This window comes from Monodon monoceros, unplaced genomic scaffold, assembly GCF_005190385.1.
Source record: "Monodon monoceros isolate NGI ecotype Baffin Bay Population unplaced genomic scaffold, NGI_Narwhal_1 Super_Scaffold_12, whole genome shotgun sequence".
NCBI classification, from domain to species: domain Eukaryota; kingdom Metazoa; phylum Chordata; class Mammalia; order Artiodactyla; family Monodontidae; genus Monodon; species Monodon monoceros.
Window position 1 is genome coordinate 116,241,826 of NW_021703768.1, and position 20,074 is coordinate 116,261,899.

General features: G+C 40.9%; 1 protein-coding gene across 4 annotated transcripts in view; it reads right to left on the bottom strand.

Annotated features, from left to right (window-relative positions):
- Positions 1-20,074, bottom strand: part of SIL1 (SIL1 nucleotide exchange factor) — a 290,298-nt gene that overhangs the window by 81,178 nt on the left and 189,046 nt on the right. For all 4 annotated transcript variants that reach the window (XM_029216283.1, XM_029216286.1, XM_029216284.1 and 1 more), the window contains one exon: positions 2,937-3,057. In XM_029216283.1, the coding sequence (XP_029072116.1) occupies positions 2,937-3,057 (121 nt within the window). The remainder of the gene's footprint in view (positions 1-2,936; positions 3,058-20,074) is intronic.

The window sequence follows — 20,074 nt, forward strand, 5'->3', positions numbered from 1 at the left end:
TGACAATCTGATGGAAAGCTGTGGATCTTGTTCCCCAAAACAGAATTAAGTCAATAAGCAAAATATTATAATAATTTTGAAAATTAGCCCTGCCCTTTGGCCTATGTTCCCATTCCGGAACTAAAGAGGCAGGAAGACACTGTAAAGTGGAATTAAAGGAGCACAGGATGAGGTCCACTCCATGAGAAGGAAGTCACCACCAAAGGCAACCAGAGACTCACTGGGCTCACAGCACTGAACACCCACAACACCTTGTCAACGCCTTTGGGCTTCTGTTCAGACAGGTTTGCTGCTGGCTATAAATGCTGAGAAGGAAGAAGACATGTCCAGCATATCCTGGAGGCTATTCCAGGGCAGAGCCCTCAGAAACATTCCAAAGGAGAAAAGCAAAGAGGCAGGAGTAGGGACGAATATTCTTCTCTTATGGTGTCTCTACTACAGACCACATGGATGGCTCTGCTTCCACACGGATGGCTCTGCTTTCTAGTATAAAAAGACAGGAGCAACAGACAAAGCAGTAAGTGCTCCTACTGATGATCTATGGTCAGGTATTGGAGAAATCACTTCCCATAGTATTAAAACCAACAAATAAAAAGCTCCAAATTCATCAAGTTCCTAAACCAGGAAAAAATAGTCTTAAACCAGGAAAAAATAGTCTTCTTATTCAGAAAATAAGACTTGACTTAGATGTGAGAAAAGACTTCCTAAGTACTTTGAGACACTGAAAAATGTATGTATATGCATGCTAGCGATGGAGGGAGGTTGACAGGGGTTACAACAACGAGATTTGATTCTTTCTTCGATGGTTCTGAGAAAACAATCATCATATAACCTGGGTTAATCCAGGTTCAGGCCTATATGGAGAGATGGGGGAAAGTAAAGATCCTTCCCACTTTGGGGTGACTATAAGGACGACAAATAGCTCCTTATCTATCATAATATAAAGTTGAATTTTCCAACAGTGAAAAATGCCCAAATCTGAATAAGCTACTTTGTGGGCTTGTGAGTGCCACATGGACAGGATGGATGACCTTTTGCCAGGTATATAAAAGAAAAGACTCAGGTAAAAATTGGGTCTCTAAGGTAACTTTCTGCCTCATATCTAACTGCAAAATATTGTTAAAATAATAAAAATCCAAGGACTGAGTAACACTAACCCCACTCAGTAATCCATGATTGATTCCCAATACTTACATAAATAGGCATATCTCAGAGATATTGAGGTCACTGTTCCAAACCATCGCAATAAAGTGAATATTGCAATAAAGCGAGTCACATGAATTTTTTGGCTTCCCACTGCACATAAGTTATGTTTACACTATACTGTAGTCTATTAAGTGTGCAACAGCATTACGTCTAAAAAAAAGTAGATATCTTAATTAAAAGATACATGACAGGGCTTCCCTGGTGGTGCAGTGGTTGAGAGTCCGCCTGCCAATGTGGGGGACGCGGGTTCGTGCCCAGGTCTGGGAAGATCCCGCATGCCGCGGAGCGGCTAAGCCCGTGAGCCATGGCCGCTAAGCCTGTGCATCCGGAGCCTGTGCTCCGCAACAGGAGAGGCCACAACAATGAGAGGCCCACGTACCGCAAAAAAAAAAAAAAAAAAAAGATACATGACAAAAACCAATACAAACCAAAAAACCAATTACAATAGTAACATCAAAGACCTATTCATCAAAGAACTAATCACAGGATCACCATAACAAATATTAATGAAAAAGTTTGAAATATTGTGAAAATTACCAAAATATGACACAGAGACATGAAGTGAGCAAATGCTGTTGGAAAAATGGTAGCAATAGACTTGCTCGACACAGGGTTACCACAAATCTTCAATTTGTGAAAAACGCAGTATCTGCTAACTGCAACAAAGTGAAGCACAATAAAACGAGATATGCTTGTATTAGAACAGGGACAGCAAACTATTTGTAATAATCAGATAATATTTTAGGCTTTGTAGGCCTTATGGGGTGATTTTCCCAACTACTCAACTCTGTCAGTGTAGCAAGAAATCAGCCATAGACAATACCTAAATGAGTGAGCATGGCTATGTTCCAATAAAACTTTATTTATGGACACCAGAATCTGAATTTCAAATAATTTTCTGTCATGAAATATTTTTCTTCTTCATTTTTTTTCAACCATTAAAAAATGTTAACAACAACCTAGCTTCTGGGTCATACAAAAAAAGGCAGTAGTCCCAATATTTTGCTTCAGGCCATAATTTGCTGGTCCTTGTGTTAGACACTTCATGGCTGGTATTTATACGGACCTTTCAAACTGCACAATTCCAGCAGCCCCTGCAACCCCATGCCTCAACCTCCTTCTCCCTTACACAGGAAATAGCAAGCAAAAAAACGTGGTAATTCAAGGCAAAAAACAGAAAAATAGAGACTAGGAATTGCCCAAAAGCAAATAATCTAAACTGATTATTAAAAAATAAGGCAACTCTTAGCCACTGGAGAACTTTTGAAAGCCTGTTTTAATATAGACTAACAAGAGGAAAAGTTGGTCTGAATTAAAGACTTTAAAATGCAATTTTATTGTTCACCAAGGAAGTATTACTGCAAAGCAGAAGGCCTAACAGGCCTGTTTTAATGAATAGATGACTCATCTGTAATCAGTGCATTAATTGTTGAGATTCAAATGGGTACTCTTAAAGTACTGGGAAAAATGGCTTCATTTTTAAAGCAGGTTAAGCATTCCCCCTACAGCCTTTTTTAAAGTATCAACTTGCTTTGCAAACTATTTCTTTCCAAAGACCATAGAAGTAAACATCCATAAAACCCTGACAGATTTATCACAAATTCTAAGCTATTAAATTTCAAAAAATTTAAACCCATGTGTATTTGGGTAAGAAACAATACATTGTCATTACTCTCAGTATTACAGGGTCAATGCTGCCAGTCTCCCAGTCCCTAGGGTTGACACTATACCTTTTGCCTTTTTTCAACCCTTTCAAATTATTTCGAAGCTTGTCCTCATCTTGGAGTTTCACTTCTCTTGCCCCAGTCTGGAGATTCAGCCGCACATGGGATCCTGCAGGAACAGCATGACCTAAAAGCCAAGAAGAGAGGAGACTTATGACCTATACAGTACCTGGAGGGACACTGCATGTGAAAAATTCCCTCAAGCGAAGTGCATAGCACAAGTTATCTTGGAAAGATGAGGTAAACCCCGAGCATAAAAGAGTAATGATGTAGCAAGAATTCAAGTTTTCTCAATTCTGGCAGGATCATAGCAAACTCCAAGTTACACCAACCACTGTGCCTCCATCAGAGAACCAATGAGCTGGGGAAACACCACTCCAAGACAAACTGTTCTGTTCCTGCCATCCCACTTCAGCAGGGAGTTTCTATACCTTTGCCTAAGAATTAAAAGGGAACTTGAGTACCTGAGTGTATGTGTATAATGATCCACTTCTAACCTCAAACCCATCCAAAATGCCTCAAGGATTTTTTAAAAAGGTATGTTCAGAGTAGAATGGGGAAACCTATCTCTGGGGAGGCTCCCTGAATTGGGGGTTAAATGATGCAAAAAGTGAGACCCAGACTGGGAATAAAGGGAATCCCAAATAGATGGTGCCTTTCGTGCAAAGACTCAGACACAGAAACTGACAGGCTGCATTCAGGAGGCAGGGAGCAGAAGAGCTTGGAAAAACTGGAAGGGCTGTGGAGGCTGCTGTCTTGATGTGCCACTGGAACCCCAGTTTGGGTAGGAAAATAAAGGTAATGATTGAGGAAGTTGGTTCTGGGAAGAGATGAGGCCAAATACTGGCAAGAACAAGAAACTGGTAACTTCTATCCTATTCCTATGATCATGGAGCAAGAGGTAATTTTTTTTTAGCATTAATTCCATCTCCAAGGGAGTTCCCTGGTGGTCTAGTGGTTAGGATTTGGTGCTTTCCCTGCCGTGGCCCAGGTTCAATCCCCAGTCCGGGAACTGAGATTCCACAAGCCGCGCAGCACAGCCAAGGGAAAAAAAAAAAAAATCCTATCTCCAAATGTATGAAAGGGAGAGATTATCTCACCTGGAGAGATCCAAAACCAACATAACAACAAGAGTATCTTCCCGGCTGAAGGCTAAGTAGGTCATCCTTGATCTTCCCTCTACTTTAAACCCCATATACCCAATCTCCCAAATCTGGTGTTTCTCCTGCCACATGTCTTCTTTCTTCTTGAATACATACCTTTCTCTCTGCCCTCCCCACCACTGCCCTTCTCTAAACCATCACCATCTCTCTTCTGGATACTGCCAAAGCCTTCTAACTGGCCTCTACTATCTCCTCTTACCTCCTAATCAAACTGTTCTTTACAATGAATGATTTTTTTTTCTTTCAAAACACAAATCTGACTATGTTATTCCCCTGCCTCGAACCTTTTGATGGCTTCCTACTGTTCTTAAAGATGAAAATCTTCATGCTGGTCAATTAGGCCCTTTTTAGTATCTAGCTCCTTGCCTGCCTCTTCAAACTTGTCCACTCCTCGTTCCCCATGTTCTAGGCCACACTAGCCTTCTTCCATTCCATGAAAGGAACCATGCTCCCTCCTACCACAGGGCCATTCCACCTGCTGTTCCCTTCACCCAGAATGCTCCTTCCAACCCCAGCCTCCATCTCTTCATTCTTCCAATCCCAGCTAAGAGTCGTTTCCTCTCTGAGAGGCATCCTCTATTTCCCCAGACCAGATCTGGCTTCCATCTAAACGCTTTCACACAACACCATGACCCGTTTTCTTTCTCTTTCCTTCTTTCTTTTTTTTTTTTGACCACCCCATGCAGCTTGCAGGATCTTAGTTCCCCAACCAGGGATTGAACCCGGGTCCATGGCAGTGAAAGCACCTAGTCCTAACCACTGGACTGCCAGGGAACTCCCTGCCATGACCCTTTTTCTTAATAATACTTACCACAATCAATAGTTACATCTTAGTTTATCTTCAGGGTCTATCACATATGCAAGCATATAGTAAACCCTCAATAATTATATATTAAGTGAAAAATCAAAAATGGAAAAGAGAAAATCCTAGCTTATCTAGAGGTGTGTGGAAATGCTAACAAGGATTTTCACTAGGACAAGTAGATTCATAATAATTCATAATAATTAGCAGTCATAGTTATTTTTAGTAGTAATTGTACTAATAACAGTAATAATAATATCTTGAATTTTCAGACTTTTGAAATTAGAAATAAAAAAGAGAAAAAGTACATGACTTTAAAAGTTTCAGAACATAACAGGTTAGACTGTGCTAAGCTGGCCAAGGAAAAGACTAGGATCTTATGTGAATCCATTTATTTTATTTGGGGAAAATTCCAAAATTAATCCCTTCACATAAGTCGCCACAGGGGGCAAGAGCAACCACAATAACATTAACTTAAAATACAGGTTACGCTCATTTAAAATACATGAAACCAGCCACAGCAGCAGTGGCAGAGGCAACAGAAAACACAGTATTTCAAATGTTTTCACCCCTTTGGGAAAAAGGCCAAGTTAGAGAGTGTGATCTGACCTGCTTCCTTCTAGGGCCTCTCTGAAGGGACCAGAACACTGGAGAAGAACAGAACAGAGGCCAAAAGTCACCAGATACATGCAGGGATTGGGAGGTAAAGGGGAAGGGGACAAGCAGAAAATAAGACAGGAATCCAGAAAGGCAAATAGGCCTGCAAAGCGTGCAGTGTCTATTTCCCTAACCCTGGCTCCCTGAGGGGGGAAAAAATAGGTGGTAGACTGCATCATTGTCACCAGTTCTGTTCCATCCACCCCCGTTACCATGTGACCTCACAGTCCCTCCTACTAGTAGTAGAGTGTACTTTCCCAACCTTTGACTTTGGACTTGGCCTGTGACGTGCTTTGGCCAGCAGGATGTTAGGAAATGTGCCACAGATGTTTGAAATGTGCTTGTGTGTTTGGCTTTTCTCTTGGAATTGTGTAACACTGTGAGAAGAACATGCTCTACTAGCATTCTGATCCAAGAAGGATGAGAGACCCATGGAGCAGACCTGGACCCAAAGTGCAGACTGGAGATGAACCCAACTGAGCCCAACCACAGTCAGCCAAGTCTAGCCTATCTGCAGACATTTGAACAAGAATAAATGACTGGATACCTTTTTTAACTTTTTACTTTGAACTACCTTTAAATGCACACCTGCAAAAATAGTATAGAGAGTTTCCATATATCACTTACACAGCTTTTCCCAATGTTAATATCTTATATAGCCATAGACAGTTACTGGGAAATTAATACCAGTAACCAAACTAAAGATCCTTTTCAAACCTTACCAGTGTTTCCACTAAGGTCCTTTTTTGTTCCAGGATCCCATATGGCCTTTGGTTGTTATTTCTCCCTAGTTTCCTGCACTCTACAACAGTTCCTCAGTCTTCCCTTGTCTTTCATGACCCTGATACCCTCAAGAAATAAATACTTATCAGTTATTCAGGACTGTCTGGTTCTTGTCATGATTAAACTCAAATCATGCCACCTTGACAGAAGAACAGAAATTATGTCATGCTCTTCTCAGTGTATCATATCAAAAGGTTCGTGATGTCAGCATGTCTTATACTGGTGATATTGGTCTTGATCAACTAACAAAAGTAATCTATACTGAGCTTTTCCACTGTGGTAAACAAAAATCATGGCAAACTACCAAACTGTAGAAAACAGTCTGGCCGTTTCTCAAAATGTTAGACAAAGAGCTACCATATGAACCCAGCAATTCTTCACCTAGGTGTGTTCACAAGAGAACTAAAAACATATGTTCACACAAAAACTTGTACATGAATGTTCACTGTAGCATTATTTGTAATAGCCAAAATGTGGCAACAACCCAAATGTCCATCAACTCTGAGAAATGAACAAACAAAATGTGGTCTATCCATGCAGCAGAATACTATTCAGCCACTAAAAGGAATGAAATACTTCAAATCATTAAACTGTATCTCAATAAAACTGGAATAAATAAATAAAACACACAGTAACTTAAAAAAAAGGAATGAAACACTGATATATACTATAACATGGACGAACTTTGAATACATTAAACTAACTGAAAGAAGACAGATACAAAAAGTCACATATCATATGATTCCTTTCATATGAAATGTCCTGAATAGGCAAATTAACAGACATAGTAAATTAATGGTTGTCAGGGGCTAGGGGAAGGGAGGAATGGGGAATGACCACTAATAAGCATTGTTTCTTTTTGGGGTGATGAAAATGTGGTGATGGTTACACAATACTGTGTGTATACTAAAAATCCCTGAACTGTTTAAAAAAAGATCATGGGGGAAATATTCTGAGATTATACAAAGCCTCTTTTTCCTCAAACCTCTGCACACCATAAGAGGGATCCGTTTGCAACAATTACCACTGTGGAGACGGTCTAATAGCAATTTTCTACTCCCCTCCTTCCTTACACATTTATTAATTGAAATTTCACTACAAGGAAAAACTGTTGCTCCTCCATCTACTTAATTATTTACTTTATCAATATGTTCTCATGGATATTTTATTCTATGAGTTATAATGCAATATTATCATTATTTTGTTGCTCAAATTATTTCAGCTTTGGCAACTAGGAGCTCCTTCAGGTTAGCTCTTGTGTTCCTTTGGAAAGTCCCTTTCCCCCATCATTTTCTTTTTTCAAGTACTTCCTTACTTTCTGGATCCATAAGACGCTCCAAGTTTATCTTGCATTTTCCTTTTCCCAGCCCTGGAATCAACCATTTTTCAAGGAGTCCTAGTTTTTTATTGAAGAACAGTGTTTAGAAACCATGATCTGCATGATAGGTGTGCTCATTACTACTAGGTTGTCATTGCTTCTGGGCACTCTCTGGGTCAGAGGTAAGAAATTTATATGTGTGTATACATATATGCACATATACACATCTGTATTTCTACATCTATTTGTCTGTGGACCTCTTAAAAACTACAAGTTTATACTGATACCTCAGATTCCAATCAGCCCCACAGGGTTCATCTCCCCCATTTCCTTATTTGCAACTTCTTTCTCCAATAGTGAGAAAACTGGTTCTTTTTACCTGCAATATTATATTTATTGTTCAATACTAGTACACATACAAAGTAGTTTCAAAACTGCTAACCCATACCCGTGAGAAACACATTTGACAAACTAGATTACAGCATTTACATACAGCTCCTTTGTCTTTAATTTTACAGTATCTAGTCAAAGTTATCATTTCACAAGGTCATTTAGGTTAGTTCCATTCTTCCCTACCCCCATCAGTATGATTATGTTATCAATTTGGTTCATCTGTTAGTGTCTGTGTTCCACTTTGTTGTTTCCATTCCTCCACATCCTGGTTGGTTCAATTTTTTATTTGGGGGCATATGAAGGGTACGTGAACTATTACTATGGTTCTAAGAGCCAAAGCTATACAAAAAGAAATTACTGTTGTTTTAAAGCTGAGTTTTGAGTGGTTTGTTTATTGTGGCAATTCATTCCAGTGGTCCGGAAACAAGGAATTTAGAAGCGTCCAATATAAAAAAGTTCTTTTTTTCTGAAATTACATCATTTCTATCTTTTTAGTGTTAAAATGTCCTTTTATAAAATGAGATAATGATGATGGTGGATGATAGTGGGTTGTTTCTATGTTAAGGCCCTTAACTCAGCAAAGTAAAGAAACTGGCCTTTGGTCCAGTTCGGACTTTGGTCCGAACTTTCTTTTAAAGTTTTCTGGTCCATGAAACACCATAGTCTAGAAACCACCCATCTATTCTATCAACATTCCCTAGGAGGTTTGAGAATTATTCCCATGGTACACTTTAAATTACTGAATTTTATGGTATATAAATTTTATCTCAATAAAGTTGTTTTAAAAATTAATTTCTTTGGATACAGCAGTACTTCTTTTGAATCCCAGGACAGCAATTAGGCTATCAGATATAGGACAAGGTGACAGCAAGTATTCCTAAGGGCCAAGAAAAAGCTAAGTTCAGAGCCTAAACACAAACCCAGAAGGATAGTTCTGGGTAGGGTAGAAAGAAGAAAATGAGCCTAGAAAGCCTGAGGCCATCAAACACCTAGGCAAGAGGAATACTGGTAGAAGGGCAGGTAAGAAATATTGATCCAAGATGCAGAAGCCAACTTAAATGCCCATGGGAGGCAGGCAAATAAGAGAGATGAGTGAGGAAGGCCATCTTTAAGACAACAGGGAGTGGTGAGGGCTGAGGAAAAAAATGCCCCCTCTGAAAGCATTCAAATTTTAAAATACAAAAGCTAAACAAAACATATCTATATATGGAATTCAGCCCACAGCCAATTTGTGACTACTGGAAAAGATGTTTCACCTATTGACAAATCTTGCCTGACTCAGTATTTGTGCCAACTCACCCAAGTGCCCAATGATTAGAAACTTAGCCCTCCTGGGCTCAGAGTGGCAGCATCCTCCTTGGGTAGTGCCCACAATGAGCCTGCTGTGCAGTCTGACTGCCCTGCTTCAGCGGAGACAGGGCCAATTGAGATGCATGCCACAGTGCCCTGGTTTCTGCATTGGCATCAGATGCCTTGGGAGTTATATGTCTTTGGGAGGTGTCTCTGTAGGCTTCTGCCTGGAAACCTCCCCCTCCAGGGACTTATAGGCTCTTTCAAGTCAAACCTGGACACAATGGCAGAAAATCAAGGGCTGCCGCGGCACAGCCTGCTCAGATGAGAGCTGGCCATGAGACCATGAGCACTGTAACTCTGCTACCCATTCAGCTCTTTCTTTGAGGGCCAGGTAAATTCAGGCAAATTCCTTTCTATTTTTTAATATTCATGCCCTTATGTGTCAAATGACAAGAATCTATCGTGTCTGCTTTCACTAATGTGTTAGATTGTTGTGAAGAATAAATGAGAAAACACTGTGTCAGTGCTCAGAAGAAGTTAGAAGTGCTTCAGGAAACACAGCCCCAAAAAGGTAAATGTCGGGGCTTCCCTGGTGGCGCAGTGGTTGAGAGTCCGCCTGCCGATGCAGGGGACACGGGTTCGTGCCCTGGTCCGGGAAGATCCCACATGCCATGGAGCGGCTGGGCCTGTGAGCCATGGCCGCTGAGCCTGCGCGTCCGGAGCCTGTGCTCCGCAACGGGAGAGGCCACAACAGTGAGAGGCCTGCGTACCGCAAAAAAAGAAAAAGAAAAAAAAAAAAAAAAAAAGGTAAATGTCAACCAGAATGAAACAAAGATATTTATTTATCAAGTCCTGTAGGTATGTGTTTTTTAAAAGAAATTTTTACAAGAGTAAAAATTCCCAATTATGCCGAGTTTCTAAAGGGCAGGGACCAATTACTTGTGCCCACAGCTCAGGCTCAACTCCAGGCACACAGTAGGAAACCAGAAAGGTCAGCTTGAATGCCAGCCCCCTGGCCCCCACTTCCAAGACCAGAAAGAATAGGAGGAATATGGGACAGGAAGCAATGCCACTCACCTCCAAGCTCCTAACCAGGGCTGGTCAGAGCTGAGACTTTACAAGCACAGTTGCCATGGCTACCACAGCCCTATCCTCCTGCTTTTTTATTCAAAAACCCCAAACAAGTCCTGGCAAGATCCCTGCCTCACACAAATGAGCATCTATCCTGTCTCCAAGGCAGGACTTGAACTGAACCAGCAACAAAAAAAGTGTGCACAAACCTCTCTAGGGTGCTGAACCCTGAACCAATGCTTAATGTTTTTTGAAGGGAAACACAAATGGAGACCTTTTTTGTAAGCAGCAAAACACAGAGTGAACCAGTCTGTATTGTCATTATATTTATGCATTTTCTAAAGGACTAAACAATGGCAAAATGAGAAAAAATAAAAATATTCTCCAAACTGATTTTTTACTCTGCTGTAATCTACAGTCTGGGCAGGGCCTTAGAAGAGTTCTCTGGCATGGCTTCCAAGCAAGGGTGGAAATCCATCACCTGCATTAAAGGCCTTCAGATCAAGAGACTCCACAGTCTTCCTCTGGGAACAGCTATCCTCATCGCTCCCACCACATTCCAGAACTACCCTCCAAAATTTTATCTGCTGTGACCTAACCAATGTCTCCTTTCCAGTTCTCAAGAAGGACAGACAACAGCTGGGCACCAACCTCTGTACACAGAATTCACAACAGCAGTGCTCTCCAAGTACAAGGACTAGCAATGCTACTTGGAAGATTTCCTGTTACAGTTGGAGAGGTACTCTGAACAGCCATCAGGACAAAGGCTCAAAGTAACCATATCCAGGACACCATGAGCCTCTTTCCACAACTGGCTAGTCAACAAGCATTTACTGAGGATTAGGTAAGAGCCTGCCTGCTCTGTTCTAGGCATTCCTTCTACCACACTTTACTGTGTACCCACTGAAGAAAGCCACCTGCTGTGTTGGGCACTGGGAAAGATACCACATTAACAAAACCAATAGCTGCCATTGAGGAATATGAAGTAAACAAGGAAGAGGGGTAACAATATTTAGAGTCCCAAGTCCAGAGAACAGCTTTCAGGCAAGCAAAGAAGTGGGCATATTCAGGGGACAATGAATAACTCCATTTGAAGCTCAGCATATAACAGAAAGAGAAGGAGCAAAGAGGCTAGTTAGAAAGCTATTATACTTGACCTAATCAGATATAATCAAGCCTGAATGAGGGGAATGGGTAGGGAATGGGAAGAGTGAGACGGAGTAAGGGATGACAGTATTTTGACCAGAAAAACTTAGGAATTCTATCTGACAGGGGTCAGTCCTCCTTCCCTCAAAAGCACCAGACCTTTAAGCATGTGCAGTGACTCCTCGCACCAGCCCAGGAGACCTGTCAGAGCCCCACATAAATCCACAGGTAAAGGAGAAGAGGGGAGAAGGGGCAGAGGGGCTACTTTCACCCAGAGACTCAGGATGGGTATCCCACACCTGTTTCCTAGCCCACTGATTGCCTCTGTTCCCCTTTTATCTCTACCCTCAATGTGTTCCATGTTCCTCTTTAGCTCAGAAGAAGACCCAGTGAGACTAACAGGTATATAGCACAGCCCTTTAATCAGAGCACTTGAGCTTTTACATCCATGCCGGGAACTGGTTTTCAATAACCCTATTGATTGCTATAGTCTACTAGCTCCTGCCATTTCTTTTTTTAGAGATATAGTCCCCCACCCACATCCTACTCTCTCAACCCTACAAAATGTTAAATATATTCAGATTTCAATCCATTTTCAATTGTGCATACATGTATCTGTTGGGGATGAGGAGACGGGGGAAAGACTTGAGAAAATTAGAGGGATTTCCCTGGTGGTCCAGTAGTTAAGAATCCATCTTCCAATGCAGGGGACGTGGGTTCGATCCCTGGTCAGGGAACTAAGATCCCACATGCCATGGGGCAACTAAGCCCGCATGCCACAACTAGAGATCCTGTGTGCCACAACCACAGAGCCCATGCACTCTGGAGGCCACAAGCCACAACTACAGAACCCACGTGCTCTGGAGCCCGCATGCCACAACTAGAGAGAAGACCCTGCACCGCAACTACTGAGCCCGTGCACCGCAACAAACAGCCTGCGTGCCACAACAAAGACCTGATGCAGCCATAAGTAAATAAATGAATGAATGAAAAGAAAATTAGAAGAGAAAAGGAATCATTAAGAGACCAAAGGCCAGGCAATTCTTCCAGCTCTCTAATCCCACTTAGGAATTATTGAGCCAAATAAAATCACATTTTGAAAAGTCTCACTACAACTGAAGTTAACCATAAGATACTGGCAATGAGTTTCTCTTAATAATGAGGAGGGGAAAAACAGCAATTGGGAACGAAGGAGTTAAATGTGCACCTTTCCCAGGGGTCAGGGACCTTAGTTCTACTACAGCTCATTTTCTGGAGAAGACTCGGGGATTCTAGAGTGCCTGCATTTCCCACCCAGGCACAATTTCATTAGCAGCTCATTAGCAAGAGTGGCAACCATTTCTAACTCTTGTTTTTCACAATATTTATTGGTTAATTGACACTTTGAACACAAGTTGACTGAGAACCAAATAAAAGTGCTAAAACCATTCATTAGTCAAATTTAAAACACAAAGATTGTATTCTAAACAAACCCTTTGCTCTCATTTATTTTCCTCAAACAGAAGTCATAATTTAATAAGAGGGCTAAGAAAGCAAAGTACCAAGATATTGTGCCATAATTTTTAATCCTTTTTTTCCCACCACATCAGTCCCCAGGGTTCCTGACATCATAATTGGCTGTCTGTTCTCTTTTACAACACCTGTTACCTCCAGAGCCAAACACAGTTCTGTGAATTATTTCAAAACAGTACCAGCTACTCCTGACCTCTACAATTTCCCCAGTACCTGATGCAAAAGCCCCTCAGTTTGGATGCTCCCTGCAGTGGAAAGAGAGGAAATCCTTAAGTATGAGGGGAGCAAAATTCCTAGGGCCAAATTTCTCTCTAGATAAGTTCTAAAGGATGGGACTCAACTCCCTTCCTTTTTGAGGGAGAGGGGCAGAATGCAAACCAGAAGGGGAAAAGATGCAAATGGAGCAATAGATACAGTGTAGAGAAGGCAGTCAAGGAAACAACCGGTCCCAAGTCCTTGCCCCTCATTGTGAGAGGGCCTCCCTTAAATGTAGGCAACATGGACAACAAAATGAGGTTAGTTACCTGAGCCTTCTTTCAGCTATCAAAATGTAATGACAATCCCAACTTGTTGCCTCTTAAAGTTTTGGATCATGAGTATTAAGAGACCTACTAAGCAGTGCTGTGCTTTGCTTTCTTCACCTGCACTGCTCGTCTCACCAGAAGGAGCTACAGCCTCTAGCACTTGGGTGACCTGGGCAGTTATCCAGTCCAGTGGTAGAGGGCACAGGCTAAGGAAGACCCAGGTTCCAGGTCCAGTTCTATCACTTAATAGCTTTGAGACCTTGGGAAAATAAGCTCTGTGGTCCATGTACAGAATGGGGCTCAGAGTACTCACTTCATAGAGTTCACAGAGTTCACTGTGAGGAATAAGAGATAATGCAAGCGGGATGCTTAGGGTTGATCCAGAGTACTCTCAACAATGGTGTTTGCTGGACTCTTGTCTCTCTCTGACTTGTTCAGTTTTCCCAGCTATGGGACAGGGACCATTACAGATGGTTAGACTGAGTGTTAAGCTCTCAGTACATACTTAACTGAGTTCTGTAGAGGATAAGTGAGTACATGATTTTTGTAGAATTTTCATGTGAGACTGCCTCATTAAGGCTGCAAGAAGTTCAATGACAATGAAGCCTACAGAGCATCCAAACTGAGAGGGCAGCCAGTTAAACAAGGTTTCTACCACACTGAAAAGATGCACTACAGCCTTCTTTGGCCGGGGCCAGCAGTAGGCCAACCAAACCCATGGAGCAGTCCTACCTATCCTATTCCCCAAGTCAGAACAGAAAACAGAGGCCATAACCAGCAGCATGACTTAAGCAAACGTGGGGAGGGTTTAAATGAGAACAACTGCCAAGCCAGCAACAAGGGAAAAGGGTTTCAGGTTTCCCGATAAACTTAACTCAAACACAGGCTCAAGCCAGTTTTGTAACAATGCACCATAAGGCTTATAAAAGCAGCTGCCCTGCTCTGGCTTCATGTTCCTCGCGGGACAGTGCTTGCAGGTGCCCACCCAAGCATGGGTGAGAGGTCTGGATGTTCCAGGCCACTGGGCACAAGGTTGGTGCTTCAGCAAACCTGCTAATATGTACACTCCTGACAAGCAGCCTGCTTCATACTTCCAACCTGTCATCACAACAGCTGATGCTGCCCCCAGCTGTGCCTCCCCACAATGCTCCCAATCCTAAGCACTTAATGTTAACTCTACAACTGTCACTTGATTATATACACTCTACCTGCTATACACTCTGAAGTCCCCTACAAGTACCCAGGCAGTGCTTGCAAGTTCTGGCCTTCGTGCTTACTACCATTCATGAGTGGATTCACTCCCTACTGAGTGCTTCTGGTCTGGATCCCTTTTGATAGAAATCACCTCACAAAAAACCACTGCCAAGACACCTTCTTTCCACCTGCCATTTCAAATTTATGAGAGAAGGCAAACCCTTCAGAACTCCACGGACACCAGCATCGTGAGCTACAAGGAACCTTAGGAGATCATGAGAGCTAATCTCCACTGGAAAGATACATGATCCCTCCTTGTGCCATGCCTCCTGCCATTGCAGCCTGGCGAAGCATCCCCAAGGGCAATTCTGTTGGCACTCTCCTTAAAACATTCAGTGGTTTCTTTGCTACCCTCCCAAGTACCAATACTCCTGCTGGTGTTCAGATCCACCTAATACAGCAAAGTCCCTGCCTAACATTCTCTGCCTTATCTCCCCTCATCCACAAATACCCCATCCTCTGGCCAAACTCACCCATGCTTTCTTTGGTCCTTGATACTGCCTCTTCACTTGCTTTTACTTTGTCAAATTAAAATCCATTTTTTAACGGCCTAACTCAAACAATTCTATGCAGTTTTATACATTGTCTTCCCCTCCTTTCAACCCTGAGTGTCTTGCTTATTCCTCTCAAATAGCACTTCCTCTATTCATTGTTTCCTACTCAATTGGGTTCTTTGATACTCATTCAATAGATATTTACTAACCACCTACAATACGCCAGGTTTTAGGGAAATCAAGGATGAGACATGGCCTCTCTACACTTAAGGAAATCACTGGTCTGGTGAGGGAAGCAAATCCATAAAAATATGATACTTGTCAAATTTTCCCCAGTAGGTTAAATTCTCCTTGAAGTCAGGACATCTTTATATTCCTACAGTGCTAAACAGAGTGTCTCGTAGTAAATGTCCACTGTGTGTATGTTCCAAAACAAAGGTAAGTTAGCTTTATGGGAAGAAAAGCAAAAAATTTCCTCTTTCTGAAATGTGGGGCAAAGGGATGTATTGCTGCAAAGACAGTCTTTAACATGGGATCATGGGAAAATAAAACCTAATTTAATAAATACAACACATATTTTAAAATATGTTTTAATTCCACAGTATCATTCCTCAACCCACAAGTTAAATGAGATAGAGGTACAAGGACTAAGAATTGCACAAAGAGGGACTTCCTTGGCATTCCAGTGGTTAAGACTCCACGCTTCCACTGCAGGGGCACGGGTTCCATCCCTGGTCGGGGAACCAAGATCCCACATGCCACGCCAAAAAAAAAAAAAAAGAATTGCATAAACAGAAACAGAGAGCAAGAGATCAAAACAGAATGAGAGACCTACACTGTTGGTAAGACTATAAGCTGGTACAGCCACTATGTAAAACAGTATGGAGGTTCCTCAAAAAAACTAAAAATATAGTTGCCATATGATCCAGCAGTCCCACTCCTGGGCATATACCCAGACAAAACTATAATTCGAAAAGATACATGCACCCTTATGTTCATAGCAGCACTATTCACAGCAGCCAAGACATGGAAGCAACCTATATGTCCATCAACAGATGAATGGATAAAGAAGATGTGGAACACACACACACACACACACACACACACACACACACACACACGAATACTACTCAGCCATAAAAAGAATGAAATAATGCCATGTGCAGCAACATGAATGAAACTAGAGATTATCATACTAAGTGAAGTAAGTCAAAAAGAGAATGACAAATACCATATGATATCACTTATATGTGGAATCTAAAATATGATACAAATGAACTTATGTACAAAACAGAAACAGACTCACAGACATAGAGAACAGACTTGTAGTTGCCAAGGGAGAGGGAGTTTGGGGTTAGCAGATGCAAACTATTATATATAAAATGAATAAACATCAAGATCCTACTGTATGGCACAGGGAACTGTATTCAATATCCTGTGATAAACCATAATGGAAAAGAATATGAAAAAGAATGTACACATATGTATAACTGAATCACTTTGCTGTACAGCAGAAATTAACACAACATTGTAAAGCAACTATACTTCAATAAAAAAAATTTTTTAAGAAAAAAAATAAATGAATAACCAACAGCAATTAAAAAAAAACAGAATGAGAGAGAAGCATGGTTGAGCTCTTAACTGTTAGTAAACCACACACATCAGACTTCACTGTGGACTTCAGAGTATTATCACCTCTGATTACAGGCTTCGGTGGATGAACTATTGGTCGTAGCTCTACAAGTGCTCTTTATCCTTAAACTTCCAAGTATTCCCAAGTCCACCAAACAGAAGCAAAAGAGATGTGGTGGCTAGGAAGGCAACAAGAAGAACTATGTCAACTGAGAACAGTTGGTGAAGACTCTAAAATTGTATGTGAAATATTTAAGTATACAATTACATTTTTCTGAGAAGGTTTATAGCTTTTACCAGTTTCTTAAAGAGGTCTGTAAATAACTCTCCCAACACACATATAAACATGCATACTTTGGAGAGCCTGTAGGCCAATACTGGGAAGGCTACACAGCAACAGGCATTCTAATACAGTGTAGGTAAAGATACAAGTTAGTGCAATGTTTTTGGTCATCTGGCAATATCTATTAAAACTGTAAATGTTCATTTCATTTGACCCAGCAGATTCCACTTGTAGGAATGTATCCAATAGAGACATTCACCGAAGTACACAACCGATATTTTGATAGAATGTTCATTACAGCATTTTAGTAATTTCAAACAAGAAACAATACAAAATGTCCATCAGTAAGGGATTTACTACACAATGCACTTTATGCCTTCAATGGAACACAATAGTCTATAATAAGGAGGAGGGAGAATTACACTAACATAAAAAGATGACTAAAACTAAACAAAAAGAACAAGCTGCAAATACATGATTTCATCTTTCTTTTTAAAGAACATATATGTTAATGTGGCAGCAATACAGTTTTTAATCTATCCAAATCCTCACATTAAAACAGACTCAGTGACTAGATAGCAAAACCAACCCTATAAGCAACAATTTGTATCAAAACAAAGTGAAAAGATGCCTACAAATCCCCAAACAGAAGTGAAGCAGGTGAAGACAAATCACCAAATCTGCATAGTATCATATTCTGTATGGGAGGACATAGGAAGCAATGACGTGTCTGACAAACTTGAAAAAGGAAAACCCCAAAGTAGTCAACAGGTATTCATACACACACACACGCGCGCACACACACACACACACACACACACACACACAATAGGCCAGTGGGAGAAGAGCACTTGAACCTAGGAGGGATTTTTCCCAGTCTAATAGTAGGCAAGTACAAGAAAACTGGTGGTAAATTCTCAAGGAGCTAGAGCAATCGAGCCCCACTGAACTCTCAAATTTAATCAACCAGTGCTCCCTATTAGGACAGGGAGACACTGAGAAGACACTTCCAGAAGAGAAATCAAAAGCAGAACTGGAACAAGAGCAATACAGGAAAGAGAAGATCCAGATAAAAGTGCTGGAAGAAAACAGAGCCAGGAATCCTCATAGAGCAAGCTGCCATGTTGAAAACAACAGAAAAAGGAGCACTGCGAATTTTTTTTTAAAAAGATAATTAAAGCCATGCTTCTTTTCTAATTTTCTAAGAAATCTAATTTCTCATAAAAATAACCTGAAAAAAGTAATAAGCTCAAATCCTATACAATAACGTTATTATAAGAAAGAAAAACAGAATAAGGAGAGGAATAACATCCCTATGGATGATGAAAACAAGCCAGAAAAACATGCCATGAACAGATCAGAACTGCAACTTGCTATTTCAAAATGAGCTAAACACATGTTTTTGATGATACAAGATATTCAAGAATAAAAATAAGAGGTACCAGAACTCAATGAAAGTTAGAAATAAAAGAATAATCACAACAAAAAATGCCTTAAAATAAGTAGAAGGTGAAAGGAGAAAAATTTGAAAAACCAAAAATGAAGGAAAAAAAGTAAAATTTATCAGAAACTGACAAATAAAGACAGACAAAAAAGATCCAACATTAAAGAAGAAAACCCAAAAAAGGAAAAAGAATACCAAAAACTATAATTCAAGACAAATTTCCCCTAGGGCCTTCCCTGGTGGTGCAGCGGTTACGACTCCACGCTCCCAGTGCAGGAGACCTGGTTTGAGCCCTGGTCAGGGACCTAGATCCTACATGCTGCAACTAAGAGCCCGCAGGCTGCAACTAGAAGAAAAAAAAGATACCACATGCCACAATTAAAAAGATTCCGTATACCACAACTAAAGATCCCACATGCCTCAACAAAGATCCCGCACGTGGCAACTAAGACCCAGCACAGCCAAATAAATAAATAAGTAAATAAATATTTTTTATAAAAATTCCCCTAAAATAAAAAAAACAGTTTTAAAAAACTATGTATTGGGACTTCCCTGGTGGTGTAGTGGTTAAGAATCCACCTGCCAATGCAGGGCACATGGGTTCAGGCCCTGGTCCGGGAAGATCCCACATGCCGCGAAGCAACTAAGCCCATGCACCACAACTACTGAGCCTGCGCTCTAGAGCCCTCGAGCCACAACTACTGAGCCCGTGTGCCACAACTACTGAAGCCCGCACACCTAGAGCCCATGCTCCACAACAAGAGAAGCCACTGCAATGAGAATCCTGTGCACTGCAACCAAGAGTAGCCCCCACTCACCGCAACTAGAGAAAGTCTGAACACAACAAAAAAGACCCAACGCAGCCAAAAAAAAAAAAGTTATTTATTGAAAGAACACACTGTGTACCTCAGAGAATATTGACCAGGAATGTCTAACAGCAAGATATATTTTACCAAAATTACTGGATTTTAAAGGGAAAAAAAAAGATCATTTGGGCATCTAAGTCCAAATTAAGAAAATTAGTCTTATCAGTGTTTCTGACAGCAAAGCCTACTGCCAAAAGAAGATAAATTAACATATTTAAGATACTCAAGAGAAAAAAAATGTGAACCAAGAAGTTTATATCTACCAAAGTGACTTTTGGGTATAAAGACCACAAACTTATCATCAACACCCAAGAAATCAGAGAATATTGTTTTAATGAACCCTGCCTGAAGAATCTACTAGAAAGCCCATTTCAGACAACCAAAATAACTATAAAGAGACACTGTCATTAAGACTGATGTTAAGTATCAAATATACATAATTATTCGTAGAAATAAGACTAAATGAGTGTTAAAATGAAGAAGTATATAATGGCTATATGCTCTGACAA